This window comes from Vulpes lagopus, chromosome 10 (genome assembly GCF_018345385.1).
Source record: "Vulpes lagopus strain Blue_001 chromosome 10, ASM1834538v1, whole genome shotgun sequence".
Taxonomy (NCBI): Eukaryota; Metazoa; Chordata; class Mammalia; order Carnivora; family Canidae; genus Vulpes; species Vulpes lagopus.
This window is the reverse complement of record NC_054833.1, coordinates 58,084,416-58,104,679: the sequence shown is the minus strand read 5'-3', so window position 1 is coordinate 58,104,679 and position 20,264 is coordinate 58,084,416. Positions and strand designations below refer to the sequence as shown.

At 62.0% G+C, this 20,264-nt stretch overlaps 3 protein-coding genes across 29 annotated transcripts in view; 2 read left to right on the top strand and 1 right to left on the bottom strand.

Annotated features, from left to right (window-relative positions):
- Positions 1-8,135, top strand: part of MINK1 (misshapen like kinase 1) — a 41,544-nt gene extending 33,409 nt beyond the window's left edge. The window contains exons 13-34 of one of the 10 annotated variants that reach the window (XM_041772717.1): positions 625-738; positions 1,180-1,266; positions 1,446-1,655; positions 1,822-1,995; positions 2,377-2,577; positions 2,938-3,023; positions 3,182-3,292; positions 3,425-3,534; positions 3,668-3,756; positions 3,963-3,986; positions 4,099-4,259; positions 4,512-4,614; positions 4,696-4,833; positions 4,985-5,093; positions 5,405-5,572; positions 5,677-5,820; positions 5,985-6,119; positions 6,223-6,323; positions 6,451-6,600; positions 6,686-6,845; positions 6,932-7,071; positions 7,330-8,135. In XM_041772717.1, coding sequence (XP_041628651.1) covers positions 625-738; positions 1,180-1,266; positions 1,446-1,655; positions 1,822-1,995; positions 2,377-2,577; positions 2,938-3,023; positions 3,182-3,292; positions 3,425-3,534; positions 3,668-3,756; positions 3,963-3,986; positions 4,099-4,259; positions 4,512-4,614; positions 4,696-4,833; positions 4,985-5,093; positions 5,405-5,572; positions 5,677-5,820; positions 5,985-6,119; positions 6,223-6,323; positions 6,451-6,600; positions 6,686-6,845; positions 6,932-7,071; positions 7,330-7,413 — 2,799 coding nt within the window. In that variant the 3' untranslated portion in view covers positions 7,414-8,135. Of the gene's footprint in view, positions 1-624; positions 739-1,179; positions 1,267-1,445; positions 1,656-1,821; positions 1,996-2,316; positions 2,578-2,937; positions 3,024-3,181; positions 3,293-3,424; positions 3,535-3,667; positions 3,757-3,962; positions 3,987-4,098; positions 4,260-4,511; positions 4,615-4,695; positions 4,834-4,984; positions 5,094-5,404; positions 5,573-5,676; positions 5,821-5,984; positions 6,120-6,222; positions 6,324-6,450; positions 6,601-6,685; positions 6,846-6,931; positions 7,072-7,329 lie in introns of all 10 variants that reach the window. The other 9 variants (XM_041772715.1, XM_041772714.1, XM_041772721.1 and 6 more) reach the window with 9 other exon arrangements.
- Positions 8,136-8,473: 338 nt separating this feature from the next.
- Positions 8,474-19,313, bottom strand: CHRNE (cholinergic receptor nicotinic epsilon subunit). Of its 18 annotated transcripts, none has more exons than XM_041772731.1 (12): positions 19,053-19,313; positions 17,825-17,922; positions 12,026-12,171; positions 11,903-11,947; positions 11,688-11,797; positions 11,419-11,574; positions 11,170-11,270; positions 10,603-10,988; positions 9,313-9,427; positions 9,039-9,225; positions 8,829-8,938; positions 8,474-8,737 (listed from the first exon to the last, which is right to left on the bottom strand). In XM_041772731.1, the coding sequence occupies exons 2-12, from the start codon at positions 17,889-17,891 to the stop codon at positions 8,613-8,615; spliced, it is 1,548 nt and encodes a 515-aa protein (XP_041628665.1). In that variant the 5' UTR covers positions 17,892-17,922; positions 19,053-19,313; the 3' UTR covers positions 8,474-8,612. The 18 variants fall into 18 exon arrangements, with proteins under 18 accessions (XP_041628665.1, XP_041628670.1, XP_041628671.1 ...); XM_041772736.1 differs by lacking the exon at positions 19,053-19,313 and having other exon boundaries at positions 10,603-10,717; positions 10,788-10,988; positions 17,825-18,283; XM_041772737.1 differs by lacking the exon at positions 19,053-19,313 and having other exon boundaries at positions 8,829-8,935; positions 10,603-10,717; positions 10,788-10,988; positions 17,825-18,280.
- On the top strand, positions 9,542-10,643 carry C10H17orf107 (chromosome 10 C17orf107 homolog). The gene is made up of 3 exons (XM_041772775.1): positions 9,542-9,607; positions 9,698-9,892; positions 9,974-10,643. Exons 1-3 carry the CDS (start codon positions 9,542-9,544, stop codon positions 10,529-10,531), a joined length of 819 nt encoding a protein of 272 aa, XP_041628709.1. The 3' UTR covers positions 10,532-10,643.
- Positions 19,314-20,264: the final 951 nt, after the last annotated feature.

Below are 20,264 nucleotides of genomic sequence, written 5' to 3'. Positions count from 1 at the left end.
TGCCTGTGTCTCTGCCTCTCTCTCAGTGTCTCTCATGAGTGAATAAAATCTTAAAAAGGAAAAGAAAATTGGCTCAGGCACTGGAGATCCCGGTGTGCTGCCCCTCCAGGCAGCCCCGTACTCCCTGCAGAGCCGAGGCTGCCCTGCCCAAGAGCCAGGGACAGAGGCCATGTGCCACCGTGTCCCAGGGAGCAGGCCTGCCCGGCCCTCCTCGCGGGGACAGGCAGGGCTCCGTGAGCCAGCCCCCTGTCCCTTTCGCCCTTCACCCCTCTCTTCCTCTCTCCGTTGGGCACACTCTGGCCAGGCCCGGCCTGGATGGCTTCTGTGCGAGCGCCTGCTGCCCTCTTGTGGCCGGATGGCGTCCCTGCGGCCCGCTGCGCGCCCCGTGGCGGCCTGGGTGGCTTGCTTGGTGGAGGAGCTGAGGGATGGGAGGCGTCGAGGTGGCCCCCCAGGGGCAGCAGGGGCCCCAGGCGGGGGTCCTGTGCACAGCTGCCACGGGTCAGGGAAAGCCCCTGTAGTGGGAGGGGCCGCCCACGCCGTCCAGTAGGGCTCCCCTCACCGCGGGCACCAGAGGCCGGCTGTGGTGGCGTTGGCGCTGAGAGGGAGTGGTCTTCTCCCCCACAGCAACAGCGGCGGGAGCGGGAGCAGCGGAAGCTGCAGGAGAAGGAGCAGCAGCGCCTGGAGGACCGGCAGGCCCTGCGGCGGGAGGAGGAGAGGCGGCAGGCCGAGCGGGAGCAGGTACAGCGCCCCCAGCGCTCACCGGGCTCACCCCTTCCCAGCCCGCCTCCCCTCTGCTCCTGCCGCCTGCCTCTCCTGCACCCCACGCCCTTCCCCGTCTTCCCTTCCCCGAGATTCCTCCTATCTTTCCAGCTTCACTCTCTCTCTGTTTTTTCCCACCCTCACCCCCACCCTGGCTCCTACCCTCCTGTCTCTGTGCCTTCATTCCCCATCTCTCTGCCTGGCCTTGACTCCTCTGCCCGCCCCTTCCCTCTCGGGCCCTGCACCTTGGCCCCCTCCTCATCACTTGCCCTCTGGGGGCTCATCCCACCCCACCTGTCCTCTCTGATTCTCCCCGCTCTCCTCTTCATCCTCGCCCAACTGCTCCTGTCCTGCCCACGCCGCCGCATCCCCCCGCCCTGCCCGCCTCTCCCCCTGCCCTCTGCCCCCCCTGCCCCCCAGGAGTATATTCGTCACAGGCTAGAGGAGGAGCAGCGGCAGCTCGAGATCCTCCAGCAACAGCTGCTCCAGGAACAGGCCCTGCTGCTGGTAACGGGGTCCCCGACCTCCTCTGGGAAGAAGCGGATTCAGAGCCTCTGTGCTGGAGTGGGAAGGGGGTCCGGCCAGGCGTCTGGGGCAGAGCCCTATGCCATGGGCAGCTGGACAGAGGGCCCTCCTGCTCCGGCTCTGGGCTCCGCTGAGCCCGCTCTCCCTACCCTTGGGCCCAGGAGTACAAGCGGAAGCAGCTGGAGGAGCAGCGGCAGTCCGAGCGGCTCCAGAGGCAGCTGCAGCAGGAGCACGCCTACCTCAAGTCCCTGCAGCAGCAGCAGCAGCAGCAGCAGAAGCAGCAGCAGCCGGGCTTGCCAACCGATAGGAAGCCGCTATACCACTACGGCCGGGGCAGCAGTCCCGCTGACAAGCCTGCCTGGGCACGAGAGGTAGGCTGGCTCCTCCCTGGCTCCTCCCTTCCTCTCGGAACCAGGACCAGGAAGGGGGAACCTGGCATGGGCCATGGGCCTGAGGGCAGAGCGTGCAGGATGGGGGAGGCGTGCTCTGAGCATGGGGAAGCACAGCTGGCCTGTTGGGCACCCTGTCATACCACAGGTTGAGGAGAGGACGAGGATGAACAAGCAGCAGAACTCCCCCTTGGCCAAGACCAAGCCAAGCAGCACAGGGCCTGAGCCCCCCCTTCCCCAGGCCGCCCCCGGGCCTCCGGGCCCCCTTTCCCAAACTCCGCCTATGCAGAGGCCGGTGGAGCCCCAGGAGGGACCGCACAAGGTGAGCCTCTCCCCGTTCCCGTGTTAACACACTGACGCGGGAGCTTCTCTCTGCATGGCTGCAGCATGGCTGTGTATACGCGTGCACATGCATCCCTCAGCCAGGAATCGTGGATCTCGGGGTACAGGGGCAGATAGCACCTGCCGGCCGCTGCATGCGTCTGGTGAGGTCTCACCTGTACTCAGGCTGCCAGAGCCCCTTCCTGACGGACAGTTGGAAGCCAGAGGCCTCCCTTGCCCCTTCCTCCCAGCCAGGCCCCCACTCCCGGGTGGGGATGTGCCACAAAGCAGGCAGCCCACCCTCCCTGGTCTTTCCCTGCAGAGCCTGGTGGCACACCGGGTCCCACTGAAGCCATATGCAGCGCCTGTACCCCGATCCCAGTCCCTGCAGGACCAGCCCACCCGAAACCTGGCTGCCTTCCCAGCCTCCCATGAGCCTGACCCCGCCGTCCCCACGCCCACCACCACACCCAGCGCCCGAGGAGCCGTCATCCGCCAGAATTCAGATCCCACCTCCGAAGGGCCTGGCCCCGGCCCAAACCCCCCAGCCTGGGTCCGGCCGGATACTGAGGCCCCCCCCAAGGTAAGGGCCCTGTACAGAACCAGGAGAGAGGTGAGAAGTGGGAAGGAAAAGGTGGAGATGGGGGGGGAGGCCCTGTTCTGCCTCCACTCTGGTGGGAGAGCGGGAGGGTGGGCTGCCTGCCCTGGAACCTTGTCCCTGCTGTTGGGGGCAAGGGAGGGAGCAGATGCGGCCAGGTGTTGGAAGCCCCAGAATTGTTGGGTTGGCATCCCAGCTTCATGACTCTGGAAAACTCGTGAGCTTCCCTAACTTCAGTCTGCTTGTCTGAGAGAGCCAGGAAAATACTTGCCAGGGTGGAGGCCAGGATGCGCACATGTGAGGAGCGCCCAGGGGGGGTGACGCTGACCCCTCCTCCCCCGACAGGTGCCTCAGAGGACCTCCTCCATTGCTGCCGCGCTCAACACCAGTGGGGCCGGAGGGGCCCGGCCCACTCAGGCTGTCCGCGCCAGGTAGCGCCCGGGTGGAGCTGCATGGTGGCCCTGGGGTGGGGGGTGGGGGTGCACAGGGGAAGTCGCCAGGTGTACCCACTTAGGGGTGGGCCAGCCCCACGCCCATCACCTCAGTGCCCCCTGCCCCGCCCCCCGGCACCCCTGTGCTCCCTCCACAGACCTCGCAGCAACTCCGCCTGGCAAATCTATCTGCAAAGGCGGGCAGAGCGGGGCACCCCCAAGTCTCCAGGGCCCCCCGCTCAGCCCCCTGGCCCGCCCAACGCCTGTAGGTAATGGAGTTGCCCCCCACTCACGCCCACCCTCACTCCTGCCACCTGCTGCCCCTGGTGGTGTCCCCCTCTGCAGTGCGGCTCAGGCCCCAACAGGAGCCCCTGTTCTGACCTGCCTCTGCTCTCCTGCAGCAACCCCGACCTCAGGAGGAGCGACCCCAGCTGGGAGCGGCCGGAAGGTGCCCTCCCCGCTCACGGGCACCTGCCCCAGGCTGGCTCGCTGGAGCGGAACCGTGTCGGAGGTATGCCACAGCCTGCTCAGCCGGTCTCCAGCCCTATCCCAGTCGATGGACCCTTCCCTGGGGGCAGCTGGCTGGGGCTCACAGTGGTGACTGGGACTCAGTGACCCCCCTTCTCCCACCCTCCCCGATCCAGCCTCCTCCAAACTGGATAGCTCCCCAGTGCTCTCCCCTGGGAACAAAGCCAAGCCTGATGACCACCGCTCACGGCCAGGCCGGCCCGCAGTAAGTCATCGGTGGCAGCTTTGGCCCTGCCTGCCCCTGGGTGGGGGCTTGGGGCCTCAGAGCCCCCAGGACCCCAGGGACGTGCTGGGAGGGCCCCCTCCATCCTTATACGAAGGGGTTGCGGGCTGCACTTTTGGGCTACTGACCTTTCTTCACCTCTTTCCTGCTTCTCTTGGCTGCCCTTCCACCCCTGCGGCCCCTCCCAGAGCTATAAGCGTGCCATCGGTGAGGTCAGTGAGAAGGCCTGCCTGGGAGCCCCCTGTCGCTTGCCCTTTCTCCTTTGGCACCCATCATACTTGCTCCTCCTTCCCTTCCCCCCTTCTCACGCCTCCCTCCCCACAGGATTTCGTGCTGTTGAAGGAGCGAGCCCTGGACGATGCCCCAAGGCCACCCAAGAAGGCCATGGACTACTCATCCTCCAGTGAGGAGGTGGAGAGCAGTGAAGATGAGGATGAAAGCAACGGCGAGCCCTCAGAGGGGAGCAGAGACCCCCCTGGGGCCCGGTATGGGGGCGCCTAGGGATGGGCAGGGCTCCCCCTCTCCTAGGCTGGGGTCCCTGGCTATTGCTGTTGGTCGGTTTCCCTTCCCCTTCTTTAGAGAAGGGGGTCTGGGCTGGTGGCCCCCTCTGTCTCCCACGGCCTTGTCAGCTAGAGGGGCCTGTGCCGAGTGGAGGGGAGAGCACTGGTCCTCCCTGCGTCTGCCAAGGGCTGACAAGCAGGGCTTGAGACTGACGGCCACCCCCTCTCCCGTGGCAGCGACGGGGACACGGACAGCGTCAGCACCATGGTGGTCCACGACGTGGAAGAGATAGCTGGGACCCAGACCCCCTATGGGGGTGGCACCATGGTAGTCCAGCGCGTGAGTGCCCCCACCTTCTTCCAAGCACCTGCTGTGCCCCCTCCTTGCCCGGCACCGGCTCCCCTCCCTCTGTTCCCTTAGACTCCTGAAGAGGAGCGCAGCCTGCTGCACGCAGACAGCAATGGCTACACAAACCTGCCAGACGTCGTCCAGCCCAGCCACTCGCCCACCGAGAGCGGCAAAGGTCAAAGCCCCCCCTCGAAGGATGGAGGTAGTGATGTAAGTGGACAGTGCAGACCCTGATGTGTGGGGCAGCGGGCAGGGGCGCTGGGGGGCGCACAGCAGGGTCGAGGCGGCCAGGGTTTGAGGAGGAGTGGGCGGCCCGCGGCTGGGTCTCGGGGTTTGCCTGACTGCTGCCCCACCCCCACAGTACCAGTCTCGTGGGCTGGTAAAGGCCCCTGGCAAGAGCTCATTCACGATGTTTGTGGACCTAGGGATCTACCAGCCTGGAGGCAGTGGGGATACCATCCCCATCACAGGTGAGGACAGGAGGACAGGGTGCCATTGGGGCCTGGGGAAGGGCACAGAGGGTCTCTGGGACACAGCCTTACCAAGGGTCTTGGCCTCTTCTTGGGCCTGAGACCGGCCCTGAGGCCCTTGAGTGACAGGAGGATTTTGCCAGGCCTTGCGCCCCATTTCCATGCCCCCTGCACCTTCTCCTTTCTCCACCTTTCCCCCTGAGGATTAAGAGGAGGCCTGCCCACCCACCCCCACACCCCCTGCCCAGTGCAGGGGTGAGGGGAGGGGGGCTGCAGCCCTCCTCCCCCTCTCCCTCTCCTCTTTCTGGCAGCCTTGGTGGGGGGAGAGGGCGGCCGGCTGGATCAGCTCCAGTACGACGTGCGTAAAGGCTCCGTGGTCAACGTGAACCCCACCAACACCCGTGCCCACAGCGAGACCCCCGAGATTCGCAAGTACAAGAAGCGGTTCAATTCAGAGATCCTCTGTGCAGCTCTTTGGGGTGAGCCAGGGCCAGGGAGGGAGAGCAGGGTCTGCTGGCACCCCTGGGACCCCAGTCGGGCGAGGGCTGGCCACCAGTGACCCGCCCAGGGGCTCCCGCTGCAGGTGTCAACCTGCTGGTGGGCACAGAGAATGGCCTGATGCTATTGGACCGGAGCGGGCAGGGCAAGGTGTACGGGCTCATCGGGCGGCGGCGCTTCCAGCAAATGGATGTCCTAGAAGGGCTCAACTTGCTCATCACCATCTCAGGTGCGTGGGCGCAGGCTGGGGACCCCAGATGCTCCGTCTGCCGCCTGTAGCCTGGGAGGAGGGCCAAGAGGGCGGCCTCGCATCCCCAACCCCTGTGGGGTATACCCCGCCCTGCCCCACTCTGCCCCACTGACCTCTAGTGAGGGGCCACACGTCCTTCTCAGGGAAAAGGAATAAACTGCGGGTGTACTACCTGTCCTGGCTCCGGAACAAGATTCTGCACAATGACCCGGACGTGGAGAAGAAGCAGGGCTGGACCACTGTGGGCGACATGGAGGGCTGCGGGCACTACCGCGTGGGTGAGGAGGGCACCATGGGGTGCCAGGGGCATGTTTCCAAGAAGAGGGATCGGGGCCTGGGCTTCCTGGATGACACCCCTCTCCTTGCTTGCCTGCCCCCCAGTGAAGTACGAGCGCATTAAGTTCCTGGTCATTGCGCTGAAGAGCTCCGTGGAGGTGTACGCCTGGGCCCCCAAACCCTACCACAAGTTCATGGCCTTCAAGGTAGCCTCAGGGGCCCCCCTCTGCCCCTGTACCCCCCACTGCCCTAGACATGCCCCCTGAGCCCCTTCTCCCCTCTGCACCCCCCCCCCACCCTGGCCATCCCCCCTGAGTCCCCTCCCCTCCTCAGTCCTTTGCAGATCTCCCTCACCGCCCTCTGCTGGTTGACCTGACTGTGGAGGAGGGTCAGCGGCTCAAGGTCATCTATGGCTCCAGTGCCGGCTTCCATGCTGTGGACGTGGACTCGGGGAACAGCTATGACATCTACATCCCTGTGCACGTAAGCTCGGCAGGGCTTTGGGTAGAGCACAGCCACAAGCCCCGGCTCGGGGTGCACTGCCTGCAGTCCATCCTCTCATCCCCAGATCCAGAGCCAGATCACACCCCATGCCATCATCTTCCTCCCCAACACTGACGGCATGGAGATGCTGCTGTGCTACGAGGACGAAGGCGTCTATGTCAACACATATGGGCGGATCATTAAGGACGTGGTGCTGCAGTGGGGAGAGATGCCCACCTCTGTGGGTGAGTGAGGGGCCCACCTGGAGTGCCCCCTGCCCCCAGCTACCTGCCTGGCCCCCACTCACAGCCCCTCCTCCCCTTCCCCCCAGCCTACATCTGCTCCAACCAGATCATGGGCTGGGGTGAGAAAGCCATTGAGATCCGCTCGGTGGAGACAGGCCACCTGGACGGTGTCTTCATGCACAAACGAGCCCAGAGGCTCAAGTTCCTGTGCGAGCGGAATGACAAGGTGGGGTCCCCTTCCCCTATGCCCCTCAGCCCCCTGGCAGAGGGGATGGCCGTGGGGTCTTCCTGGGAAGGGGTCCTAGGGTCCCTGCCTGCCTTTTGGCACCTGCAGTTTCTGACTCCTTCATGTAGCGTCTGGCAGCTGCCCTCTCCCCTTACTTCTGCCTCCAGGGTGGGGGGTGCCCTAAGAGACTAAATCCTGGAGCTTCTCTCTCTCCAGTTAACTGAGACTCCCTCCCCAATCCCTTTTCCTCCCGCCCAGGTGTTTTTCGCCTCCGTCCGCTCTGGGGGCAGCAGCCAAGTTTACTTCATGACGCTGAACCGAAACTGCATCATGAACTGGTGACAGGGCCAGCTCGCCCCACAGCCAGACTCCCCAGGCCCTCCTTTCCCCTCCCTGGGCTTTTGCTTTCGACTGGTTTGATTCACTGGAGCCTGCTGGGAACGTGACCTCTGACCCCTGATGCTTTTGTGATCACGTGACCATCCTATTTCCCTCCCCCCAATACTTCTTCCCCCAAAACTGTGCCTGTCCCGGTTCTGGGGAGAGGCACAGCTTCCCCTTACAGGAACCAAGTGGACTGAGCCCCATTCCCTTTTCTCCACTTGAGGAGAGTGTCGGGGCATGCACCCAGTACCCCACTGCTGCTGACCAGGCAGGGCCCTGGGCCCCTTCATTTGCACGTCAGGGGAGCCGGCTCCCCCCTTGAATGTACCAGACCCTGGGGGGGGTCACTGGGCCCTAGGTGTCAGGGGGGGGGTGTCGCCTGCCACTCCAGGGGCAGGGACCATTTCCTCATTTTCTGAAAGCACTTTAATGATTCCCCTCTCCCCAAACCCCAGGGAATGGAGGGGGGACCCCGCCAGCCAAAACATTTCCCCCTTTCCAGCCCCAGTTCTTTCTAGCCTCGGACCTTCCCTGGTGGAGGGAGGGAACAGGGAGCTCTGTCCCCCCACCCCCACCCCCTTGCTTGCCTCTGTATATAGTGTGAGCAGCAAGTAGCCCCGCCCCCTCCCAATGTAGTGGCCTTGGATCTTCCGTTTGTTAATAAAGACAATTCAACCAGCTCCCACCAGCTCGCCCTGTTTTTTTCCGTTTTCTCTCCCAGTCTTGGATACCAGCCTGGGTAAGCCAGCAGAACTGGGAGGGAGGGGGTGGTGCTGGGTCCAGAAACCCGGAAGAAAGACTAGAGGGGGAGGGGTGCCTTCAGCCTTACCCTGTGGGCTGGAGGGGACCTTTTAAGTTTGGCGATCCGATGACGATAACAGCTCCCGGGGCTAGAGGGGTCAGCAGGGCTTGAGGAGGGATACCGAGTGGTTTCCAGGGGGCCGGCACCCGAGAACCCTCGGCTCCGGACCCCGCGGTGGCCAGACCTACATGCCGCACGCACACACAACTCCTCTTGTGAGGTTGGCAAAGCTCCGATTTATTAGGCGCGGTCGGGCGGTCGATAAAAGTGAGGTCGGTAAAGGCTCACCGTACAGCAGCCCCCGCCCCGGGAACCGGGTGGGGAAGCCGGCTACATGCACGGTGGGTAGGGCAGCTCAGGCACTTGGTTGAAGTAGCCCCCAAGGAAAATGACGCTGGACCCCACGCCGAACAGCACCAGGGCGGCCCAGAAGCAGAGGTGATCCAGGGCCTTCCCCATGCGCACCCAGTCGGACACCTCCTGGGGAGGGGCGGACACAAAGCTGTGTGTCCGGCGGAGCCAGAGACTGGTAGCCTCGAGGCGCCCCCGCCCCACCCCCGGGCTGCCCTACCTCGCCGGAGGCCTCCTGGCTCCGCGTGCTCTCGGCCACGAAGTTCACAGCCTCCACGCAGCAGCGGATCTCGGGGGCGGCGGCGCCCAGGCTCTGGCAGAGGGCAGCTGCTGGGGCGCCGGGGAGGGAGGGAGAGAGGGAGCGGAGTGTCACTGCGGGACGCCCCTGCCGCCAGCGCCCCCGCCGGCCCGCCCGCGCCCCTCGGCTCACCAGTCCAGGCCCCGTGCCGGTGCCTCTGCCCCTCGAACACGAGCTCGCTCCGCGGCTTTTTCAGGATCAGCTCCTCCGCACGGAGCAGCAGGCCCACCGAGGACGCGCGCCTGGGCGGCGGGGCGGCCCGGGGAGCCTCGGGGGGTGCGCTGGAGCCCAGGAGGCTGGGCAGCTGCTCCAGCAGGACCTGGGGGCGGGGCGAAGCGAGCTCGAGGCCCCGCCCCATCCGGATCATCGCCCCGCCCCCGGAGCCGTCCCCCCTCGCCGCTCTCACGTGGCGCAGCCGCCGGGACATGGCGTGTGTGGTGGGCGTCCGCAGAGACACGTTGAGCACGATGACACAGTTCATGACGATGATCGTGGCAACCACCATGACGAAGATGAGGTACCTGCAGAGCCCGCGGCGTGTGACCTCACAAACGACCGGCCTCGCTGGTGAGTCTGCTCCTCCCCAGCGGGGCCAGACGCCCCGCGGCTCGGTGCTCCCTCTTCCGCCGGCAACCATGAAGGGGACCCCCAGCTCCCTGGAAACCCTGCTGTGGGTGTACCACTTCCACAGCTCTACGGAGGTGAGGCTGCGCCCGCGGCCCCGCGCTCCCCGCGCACTGTCCCCGGCCCCGACGGCCCCGCTGTCCCCGCTCCCCCTGCTCCGTGTCCAGGTGGCCCTGCAGCCCCCGCTGCTGTCCTCCCTGGAGCTCGCCGTGGCCTCAGCCCACGAGTATCTGGAGCAGAGGTTCCAAGAGCTTGAATCCCACCGGGAGCCGCAGGGGCCGCCCGCCCCGACGCCCACCCTGAGGCTGGTGCTCAGAGAGGCCGCGGCCAGCGTCGTGAGTTTCGGCGCCACCTTGTGTGAGGTGGGGCTGGGGGGCTGCGGAAGGAGGGGGCACGGGGGCACGGGCCCCCACATCCCCCAACCCCTGCACCCCCCACGGCAGATCTCAGCCCTGTGGCTGCAGCAGGAGGCGCGGCGACTGGACGGCGGCGCCGGCAGTCCGGGCCCAGCCCCGGGCGCGGGGGACCCGGGCGCAGCGCTGAGCCGGCTAGCCCAGGCCGCCGGGCACGGGGTGCGGCAGGCGGGGGCCGCGGTGGGCGCCTGCGCCCGGCTGGTGCTGCAGGGGGCGTGGCTGTGCCTGTGTGGGCGGGGCCTGCGGGGGACTTCCTCCCTCCTGCAGCTCTGGCGGCGCCCGCCGGGCCTCGGGACCGAGGGAGGACCGGTGAGTTCGGGACGGGGGCACCGGGGAGTTCGAGGCCGGGGGAGGGGAGTGCGGGGCTGGGGTGGTGGCGGGGCTCGCGGGAAGGGGTTGAGCCGGCCCATCCCCAACAGAGATACTCAGGAGGCCTCGAGGTGGCGTCCAGCAGCAGCGCGGAGGACGGGGGACCCGAGCACCCACCGCCGCCCCAGTCCCGCCCCACGCTCAAATAAAGCCCAGGAGGGCGCGGACCCCCGAGCTGCTCCCGGTGTCGCCTGCCGGGCTCCTCTCGCGTGCTCCTGACTCCGCCTCCATGTTTGCCTGGCCCCGCCCCCGCGTCCCCCCCGGGTTGCCCAGGGACCCTCTGCGGTCACCTGCCCAGCATCGGCACGCTCAGCGACGTCTCGGGGATTTTCTGAGCGATCAGGAACAGGAAGACGGTCTGGGCGAGCAGGACGTTGATGGAAACGGTGCACTTCTGGCCGCCGGCTGGAGGGAGCGCCCGGTGAGAGCCGCCCCGCCAGCAGCGAGCCGGGCTCAGGGTCCCGCGGCCCCTTACCCTGCGCGGGCAGGAAGTACGCGAGCAGCACCAGGCCCGAGATGAGCACGCAGGGCACGATGATGTTGATGACGTAGAAGAGCGGCTTCCGGCGGATGATGAGCGTGTAGATGACGTCGACGACCCCCGGGTCCCCAGCGGAGGCTCCGTTGGGGCGACGGATCAGCCCGGGGCAGAAGTCGATGGCCCACTCGCCGTTCTCTGCGGGGCGGGAAGGGGTGGGAGGGACGGGGGGCCCGGGACGGTCGGGAGTGCCTTCGAGCAGGGCCGGCGGCGGCGTCCACCCTGGTCTCCACGGTCTGCGGTCGCCCCAGCTGGCCAGTACCCCACCCCCACCCCGGGCCCGTGCAGGGGCGGGTTTTCGGAGCAGAGGGGGCCTCACCCGTGTAGGCCTCGGTGTCGATGTCGATTTTGCTGATGGTCTCGCCGTCGTCGTCCACGGCGAAGACGAAGTCCACCTCCTCGGCATTGTACGTCTGCGAGCTGCGGAGCCAGGGCCCGGCGCGCCCCGGGAGCTCGGAGGCGGGACCCCCACATCCCATTCCCGGGCGGCCCCACCCTGCCCCCTGCCCTCCTGCCCACCGACCCCCAGCCCCCTCCCTGCCCCCCGCCCCTGAGCAGCTTGTCCCACCGGAAGACCAGCGAGCAGTTCTGCCAGTCGAAGGGGAAGTAGGTGACCTCCACGGCGCAGGTGCTGCGGTAGATGGCGGGGGGCAGCCAGCTCACGTAGCCGCCCTCGTAGATCAGCACGTTGGCGTCGTAGGCCACGCCGAACTGGCCGTCAATGCTGTGGGCGCCGCGAGGCGAGCGAGAGAGCCGGCGTCCGCCCCCGGGCCCAACCCCGGCCCCGCGCGCGCCAGGGCAAGCCCCGCCCGCCAGGTGCAGGGCCGCCGGCCTCACTTGTTCTCCAGCACAATCTCCGGGAGCCATACGAGCTCTGAAGGGACCCGCAAGGTCTCCACGCCCCCGAAGTCGTCCTTGCTGTAGTTGAGTCGGTAATCCTGCCAGTCCTAGGGGTGGGGATGGCCGGCAGTGCCCTGCGTCTCCACCTGGCGCCGGCAGGAGTTGGGGAGACCTGGGCAGGACCCCCACTCGGCTCCCCGGCTCTCACTCACGATTCCAATCCAGACGCTGGTGGTCAGGGTCTCCTCCTTCTCGTTCTGCAGACGAGCCGGGGTCAGGGTGGTGGAGGTCGGAACCAGCCCCCAGGATGGTGGGTGCGGGTGGGGGGATCTTACCAGGGAGATAAGGTTGGTCAGGGTGACCTTGAGGGTGATGGTGACCGTGTCTTCAGGCTCCTTCACGGGCCGGCTTCCTGGGTCGTAGTTGTCAAAGAGATGGTGGTACAGATGCAGCTCCTCGTTCTTGGCCTCAGCTCCACCTGCTGATGGGGTGAGGCGGTGGGCTCGCTGCCCAGGAGGGGCTGGGGGCGACTCCCGCTGCTCCGTGTGTCTGCCCCTAGCCAGACCCTGCGACCAGCTGGCTCTGCCCCATCCCCTGCGTGTCAGTGTCGCGCCCGCAGGAGGCCGAGCATGCGCGTACCCAGGAGCTGCAGGAGGAGCAGGGCACCAAGCAGAGCCCCTGCCATCCTGCTGTCTGGTCCTCGGGGTTATTCTGAGCTCTGGCAGCTTTAGGGGGACAGGCTAGGGTGTGCAGGGGGCGGGGGGGGGGGGCGGTGTTAGTTCCGGGCCGGGTTAGGGGACTGTCATCTAATCCTCTTCCCCCTGCAGTGGCAGCCAGAGACGTCCTGGCTGCTCCCGGAGGCAGCTGCCCGGTCCCAGCATCCTCTGCCTGCTGCTGGCCAGCGACCCGGCCCTGCCTGACCCTCCGGGGACTGGAGCCAACCCTGCAGGTGCGGGTCCTTTATGAGCACCTGGACCTACCAGCCTGTCGGGCGGGTGGGGTACCCCTGCTGCCAACCTGCGCTGTTTTCCTTTGCGTGAGTTGCCCACTGAGCTGCCCCGCGCAAGTGACGTCCCTTGTCTTCTGTCACTCACGTGGAACTCATCACCACTCCCAGCCCAGCTAAGGTCACGGCCTGCGGCTGCTGCCCACAGACTTCGGCAGTCTCCTCCACGAAGGCCTGCGGCTGAGAGAGGCGGCTGCAGGGCACAACTGGCACCTAGCAAAGGAGGCCGTGCGGCGTGGGGGCCGCCCCCTTCCACAGTCGGAGCCCAGGTGAGCTCACCTCCCGCACCTGCCGCCCACTCCCGGTTCTCCTGGCCTCTCTGCTGCCACCTTGTGGCCAAACATGGTAATGCTGCCTTCGAGCTGAGCGCCCTCGAACTGGTGGTTCAAGTTTTTACACTAAAGTCTCCTTGAGGGGATCCCTGGGTGGCGCGGCGGTTTAGTGCCTGCCTTTGGCCCAGGGCGCGATCCCGGAGACCCGGGATCGAATCCCACATCGGGCTCCCGGTGCATGGAGCCTGCTTCTCCCTCTCCCTCTGCCTGTGTCTCTGCCTCTCTCTCTCCCTGTGTGCCTATCATAAATAAATAAAAATTTAAAAAAAATAAAAAAAATAAAGTCTCCTTGAGGGGATCCCTGGGGGGCACAGCAGGCTGAACCCCTGCCTTGGGCTCAAAGAGTGACCCCAGGGTCCTGGGATGCAGCATCGGGCTCCCCGCGGGGAGCCTGCTTCTCCCTCTGCCTGTGTCTCTGTCTCTCATGAAAAAATAAAATCTTTAAAAATAAAGTCTCCTTGGGCCACCCGCCTTGACCATCTGAGGTGCCTGCTCTTGAAGATTTGTGTTCCTAGGTTCCACCCCTAAAGAACCCTGGGTTAGGAGGATGCCAAAGATGGGGTGCCAGGAATCTGGGTATTGGAAGAAGCTCCCCGTGTGTGCTCATTGGGTTGGGGCTCAGTCCACCCTGGGAAAGCGATTAGCGTTGTCCCAAAGAGACGAGAGAGGACTCAGGTCCACACTCACACAGAGACTGAGGAAAGCCGGAGATTCTACAGTCTGCTTTACTGATCCTGTGCCCCTGTGTTCCTTGTACACTTCACAAAACACTTTGGGGTCCGTCATTTTGGGGGGGTCCTTACTCTGCCCAGAAGGTCCCTCCTCCTCGCCCCCATGTCACACTCAAGGACACCAAAGACCAGAGGGTCCATGCAGCTGGTCCATTTCCCACATGTCCTGGAGGCCGCTCCTTCCACCACCAACAGGCTGTTGTTCCAGGCTCTCAGCTGCAACCCCGCAGAGGGGATCTATTGGGATCTGTTTGGGCCAAGCTCACCTGCTTCATGCAGCTGCCTACACCCCATGGCCCCTGCTCAGGGCCTGGGCCAGGGATTCTGACAAATGCAGAGCTTTATTTGGAACCAGGTCCCCTGCACTGGCCCAGCGGCCACCACCCTAGCCGCAAGGAGGAGGGAGTGGCCTACAAACAGCAACAGCATCAGGTCCGAGGGGAGGAAGGGAGGGCACCGTGTCACTGGCTTCCCTATGTGACCAGAATCAGCTCCACAACCCAGGTGTCCTGTGGGCACCCACATGGACGGGGACAGAGTGACTGTGTCAGAGGCCCAGAGGGACCCAGGGACCCACCGCTCCCTCCTTCCACCCCACTGCTCTGCTCTTCGATTCTCTGGCCCCAACCAGCCTCCCTGTTCTCTCCTATGTACCCCCTCACCCCACCCCTATCTGATGCCCCGAGGCGGAGGGTGAGTGTGGGCGCAGAAGGGGCAGGGGACTGGCCCACACCTGCCCATGGGTGGTGGGTGCTACCACACGTCCAGAGCCTTCCACCCCCTACCCACCCAGCCCACTTCCCATCCCTCGGCTACAGCTGAGAAATGGTATCTTTCCCTGCAGGACTGAGCCTTGATGACAGTGGTTGGGGTAGGGGCCCCTGGAACTGGCTCTACCCCAGGGCCCAGGGCCCAGCTGGGATTTCCACCGGTTCTGCACACAGGTGGGGCTGGGGGACAGACCCTCACCGCCACACGGTGCAGGAATGTTACACACAGGCACGCCCCAAACCCCAAACCATAGAGGTAGAAGCAGTGGCCAAGCCGCCTGGGGACACCCACCCACATGGAGAGCCGAGTGCGGGTGGAGGGAGCCGGTGCCAATACTCCGATGCCCAAGCCCTCGCGGCGCAGCTGCGGTCGCTGGCTCCGAATGGCCGGCATTCTCTGGGAGAGCACTTTGCTTGGGAGACCACAGCTGCTCGCGGGGTGACGGGGGGGGGGGGGGGGTGTTGTGCTCAGGCCCTTGAGGCCCACACACAGGCCTCTAGCAGGAGGGGCCCCTCCCCCTCCTGCCCCAGCCCTGCGGCAGTCTCTCTGCTGGTTCCCAGAACAGGACAGGTGCCTGATGCTGGTGACAGAGCAGGTGCCGGGACACAGCTTCCTGCCCCATGTGTGGGGCCAGGCACCAGACTCAGGCCTAGGCTTTGTGTTTCTACAATAACACCCTACAAACCCAACAGTTTTGTCCCAGCGGACACCTTGACTTCCGGGCTGGACCCCCAAATCTCAGCCTACCAGGCAACCGGCAATTCCAGCAGTGGCAGCCCCCCGGAGCCAGGTCTGGCTTCTTAGCCATGAGTCCCCTCCCAGTGGGCGACACCCCAAGCCCTCTGTGGAGTGTGGGGAGGGCACCTTCTACCCGCCGCAGAAAGCTCCCCTTCCTTCTGCCCACGGGGAGCGTGGCCCCCACGAGCTCCTGGTGGGTGGCTCTGAGAGCCCATGTTCTCTAGTCTCTGGTCTTGCTGGTGTCACATGTTCAAGGCATGAAGCCCAGGCCCCTGCAAGAGAGGCGCCCGAGTAAGCGCAGATGAAGGGTCGTCTTCTCAGTGCCCGTCCCTTCTCTTCTCCAGCCCGCGACCCCAGAGGACCACCAGGTACTTAGAGACGCCCAGCCTCGGGCCAGGGTTGATGGGCGCAGGGGAGGACGCCCTCCCTGAGAATGTCCCATAGGAACCCAGCTGCCACAGGACAGGGCCGGGGGCAGCCTGTTGGCCACGCAGAGAAGCCCGGATGCCACCCAGGCCACATAAGGACACGCGGAGACCACAGCAGGCCTGGGCTATCCCCACCCCTGCCGGCTGTGCTCACTGCCTCCTGCAGGCTGGTGCCCAGCACGTCCTTCAACTGAGGCACCTCTGCATCTTTCCAATAAATCCCCCTTTGACTTAAAAATACTTAAAAAACAGTAGCATGAAAAAAAAAGTAAACTGATAAAAAGAAAACAAAAATGCCCCGAACACAATACCCAGAAAAATCCTTCTGACCATAAAAAATCAATGCATGCTGTCCTTCCGATGTAGAGATGACAAATGCACAACACCCACTCTACCTGTTGCCCCACCACCAACCGAGAACCCCCCCAGGTAGCCCCGCTGCCTGACACTCACTGTCCCCTGATCACCACTGGCCAGACTATTCCAGGCAGCAGTGGCCTGGCTGCCAGAACTTAGCAGGCAGCTTGGGGGACAGCACGACTTTGATAAGAATGAGCTTAGGTAACGCATTAAATCCTAATTCCATAATTGCCTGGGTATGAGCCCTCTGCCCACAGACTATGGCGTTTTCCTGCCCTGCAGGACCGGGGAGGGACAGCAACTGTTAGGTGGGTGGCCTTGTCATGAAGAGGCAAGGAAACTGTGGAATCCAGAAACGGAAAGAGGCATAAAGAGTGGAGAGGGAAGGTCTGAAATAGAAGAGCAAATTCACGTCATCAAGTTCAGGTGAAGCTGACCTAAAACCATAGGGGACCCACTGCCCCACCTAACACAAGCCTATTGTTTTCTTTTTTTAAAGATTTTTATTTATTTATTCATGAGAGACACACAGAGAGAGGCAGAGACACAGGAAGAGGGAGAAGCAGGCTCCCTGCAGGGAACCCGATGTGGGACTCGATCCCAGGACCCCAGGATCATGCCCTAAGCCAAAGGCAGATAGATGCTCAACCTCTGGGCCACCCAGGCATCCCACACGTGCCTATTGTTAAAATCATGAAGTGTATCTTACATATGAGTAGGTATAGGAACGTCCGTACAGCTAAAAAAGCAATAATAAAATAAACAAACACTCAGGTGACCACCACCCAGGCCAAGAAACAGCCTCTTCCTGTCCCTGGAAGTCCCTTGGCGTGCCCCCACTCTGCCCTACATGAATCCCCCTGCCACCCTTATCCTGAAAATGCAGTTACTCTGTTTCCCTTCCAGTCATCATGGCCTACTTGTCCCTGTGTTTGAACATTTGGTCACGAAAGAATAATGCGTCTGTTCAAAAAAACACAACAAAAAAAAAAACACAAAAGTAACACATGCTATTCCTAGAAACAGTGAAAAGTCCAGAGAGATATAATGAAACTCAAGCCTTTCTTGTTAAATCACTAGATGGTACTCTTGAAACTAATGTAACATTGGGGTCCAACCCCCAAAAAAATATATAAATAAAATAACATCATTTCTCTTTCTTCCCAATCCCTCCCCCCAGAGATCAATATCTTCTGTTCAAGGTACATCTTTCTAGACCAGAGTCCAGCACATGTGTTTATGTGCATAAGTATTAATGCATACAGAAGCATCCGCATTTACTTTCTGCAACATCTGGTCTGGTCTGTCATGGGGCCTGGCCACACCCAGGCTCGTTCTCCAGAGCTGCTCCCAGTGCACAGATCCAGTCCTGACGGGTAGATATTTAACATGCCAACCAAATAAAATCTTTTTTTAAAAAAGGGTGAAGGCACCTGGGTGGCTCAGTGGTTGAGATCTGCCTTCAGCTCAGGGCGTGACCCCGGGGTCCCAGGATCGAGTCCCACATCCGGCTCCCCAGAGGGAGCCTGCTTCTCCCCCTGCCTGTGTCTCTGCCTCTCTCTGTGTCTCTCATGAATAAATAAAATCTTAAAAAACATACACACAAAAACCAAAACAAAACCATTGATGCCTTTTGCCAAACCTTTCTCCAAAAAAAAGCATGTACCGCGTACACCAATCACACCAGCAGAGTCCGAGAGCGCGTGTCTTGCTCACGCCCTCCCAAGGACAGAAGAGCATCAAGCTTGAAAATTTTTGCCAAACTAACAGGCGACAGCTGCTGTCCCATCACTGTGATGTGCTGACAAGGAAGCTCGGGCTGTCTTCATCCCCATAGGAGAGAAGCCTTCATACAGCAAAAATAACCTAGCACGAAAAAAAAAAATAGCCTAGCACGTTGGAACGCCTGGGTGGCTTAGTGGTTGAGCATCTGCCTTTGGCTCAGGTGGTGATCCTGGAGACCCGGGACTGAGTCCCACATCAGACTCCAGTGGGAGCCTGCTTCTCCCTCTGCCGGTGTCTCTTCCTCTCTCTCTCTCTCTGTGTGTCTCATGAATAAATAAATAAAATCTTAAAAAAAAAAAAAAGAAGAAGATAACCTAGCACATTAATGTAGAAAATATGACTTAAGCAGATGGATCCCGGTAGGGCATCCAGAAAACTCATCATTGAAATAACCAACCACCAGCCCCTCAGCTCCCAACTGCCGCTCAGTGAGCCGGATACTCTGAATGTGAAATGAAAGCAAGGAAGTCCTGGAGTAAAGCCAGCACCAGGGCCTTCCTTATCTCGGGGGGAGAAGGCCTTGCCTCCCTCCCCTGCAGCTCCAGGCCAGGACCATAAAAAGACAAAAAATGCAAGACATTTCTGTAGGATCCAAAACATAAATCCATGGACGCCTGCATGGCTCAGTTGGTTAAGCTTCCCACTCTTGGTTTTGGCTCAGGTCGTGATCTCAGGGTCCTGGGATGGAGCCCTGCATTGGGCTCCCGGCTCAGCAGGGAGCCTGCTTCTGCCTCACCCTCTGTGTGCTTCCTCCCACCCAAATACATAAAATCTTTAAAAAAACAACAACAACATAAACCCAAAGGCAAGCAAGTGACAAATGGGGTAAAAGTGCCTGCAGCCAGTGGCTTATCTCCTCTGACCAAGGAGCTGGCTGAAAGCCACCCAAGGCTGAGGAGGGGGTGGGTGCCTCCCCACGTGTCACAGCACCGCCGGGGAGCGGGAGGAGACCAGGGGGTAGACTGGCGGTCCTGGTGTTGGAGGCGAACGCAGACCAGAGCAGGAGGGCCGCCAGTTCCCCAGGAAAGATATGAAAAGACTCATAACAAAAATGCTCAATGGGGAGGAGTCGAAATGAGGGGGACCGAGATAGGAGAGGGAGAGGTGAGAGGGAAGGGAAGGGGGGATCTGGGGCCATAGACACAGCCAGGGGTGCCCCTGGGCCTGGGAGGATGCAGGCACCCTCCGCAGGAGGCGACCTCTTCACTCACCTGCCTGCAAAAGGAAACTAAAGTCCTTGGGACTTCCCCATGCAGGACAGACAGATGGAAGTCCACTCTGGCCACCTGCTTAAAGGAGCTCTGGAACCTCCTTCTCCTCCGAGAACAGAGGAGACGCAGGGAGGCAGGTCCCAGCATCACCCCAGCACACAGCGCATCCCAGGGACACTGGGGGCTGGGTCCGGAGAGAGAAGGCCTCTGTGCTCCCGCACAGATTCCACCGATGATTCTGGAAACCCAGGAGAAGAGGATTCAGAGCCAGAGAGACACCAGAGCTGGGAACTCCAGTTCCTCAACAGCCCTGAGAGGGAGCCATCCTCAAAGGAGACAGGTTAGAGCCAGCTCGCCTCGCCTGGTGAGCCTCATCCTATTAACACACAGTATATGTACCCTTCATAGTGCAAGTAAGTGGAACTCAACATATGAGTAGGTATAGGAACGTCCGTACAGCTAAAAAAGCAATAATAAAATAAACAAACACTCAGGTGACCACCACCCAGGCCAAGAAACAGCCTCTTCCTGTCCCTGGAAGTCCCTTGGCGTGCCCCCACTCTGCCCTACATGAATCCCCCTGCCACCCTTATCCTGAAAATGCAGTTACTCTGTTTCCCTTCCAGTCATCATGGCCTACTTGTCCCTGTGTTTGAACATTTGGTCACGAAAGAATAATGCGTCTGTTCAAAAAAACACAACAAAAAAAAAACACAAAAGTAACACATGCTATTCCTAGAAACAGTGAAAAGTCCAGAGAGATATAATGAAACTCAAGCCTTTCTTGTTAAATCACTAGATGGTACTCTTGAAACTAATGTAACATTGGGGTCCAACCCCCCAAAAAATATATAAATAAAATAACATCATTTCTCTTTCTTCCCAATCCCTCCCCCCAGAGATCAATATCTTCTGTTCAAGGTACATCTTTCTAGACCAGAGTCCAGCACATGTGTTTATGTGCATAAGTATTAATGCATACAGAAGCATCCGCATTTACTTTCTGCAACATCTGGTCTGGTCTGTCATGGGGCCTGGCCACACCCAGGCTCGTTCTCCAGAGCTGCTCCCAGTGCACAGATCCAGTCCTGACGGGTAGATATTTAACATGCCAACCAAATAAAATCTTTTTTTAAAAAAGGGTGAAGGCACCTGGGTGGCTCAGTGGTTGAGATCTGCCTTCAGCTCAGGGCGTGACCCCGGGGTCCCAGG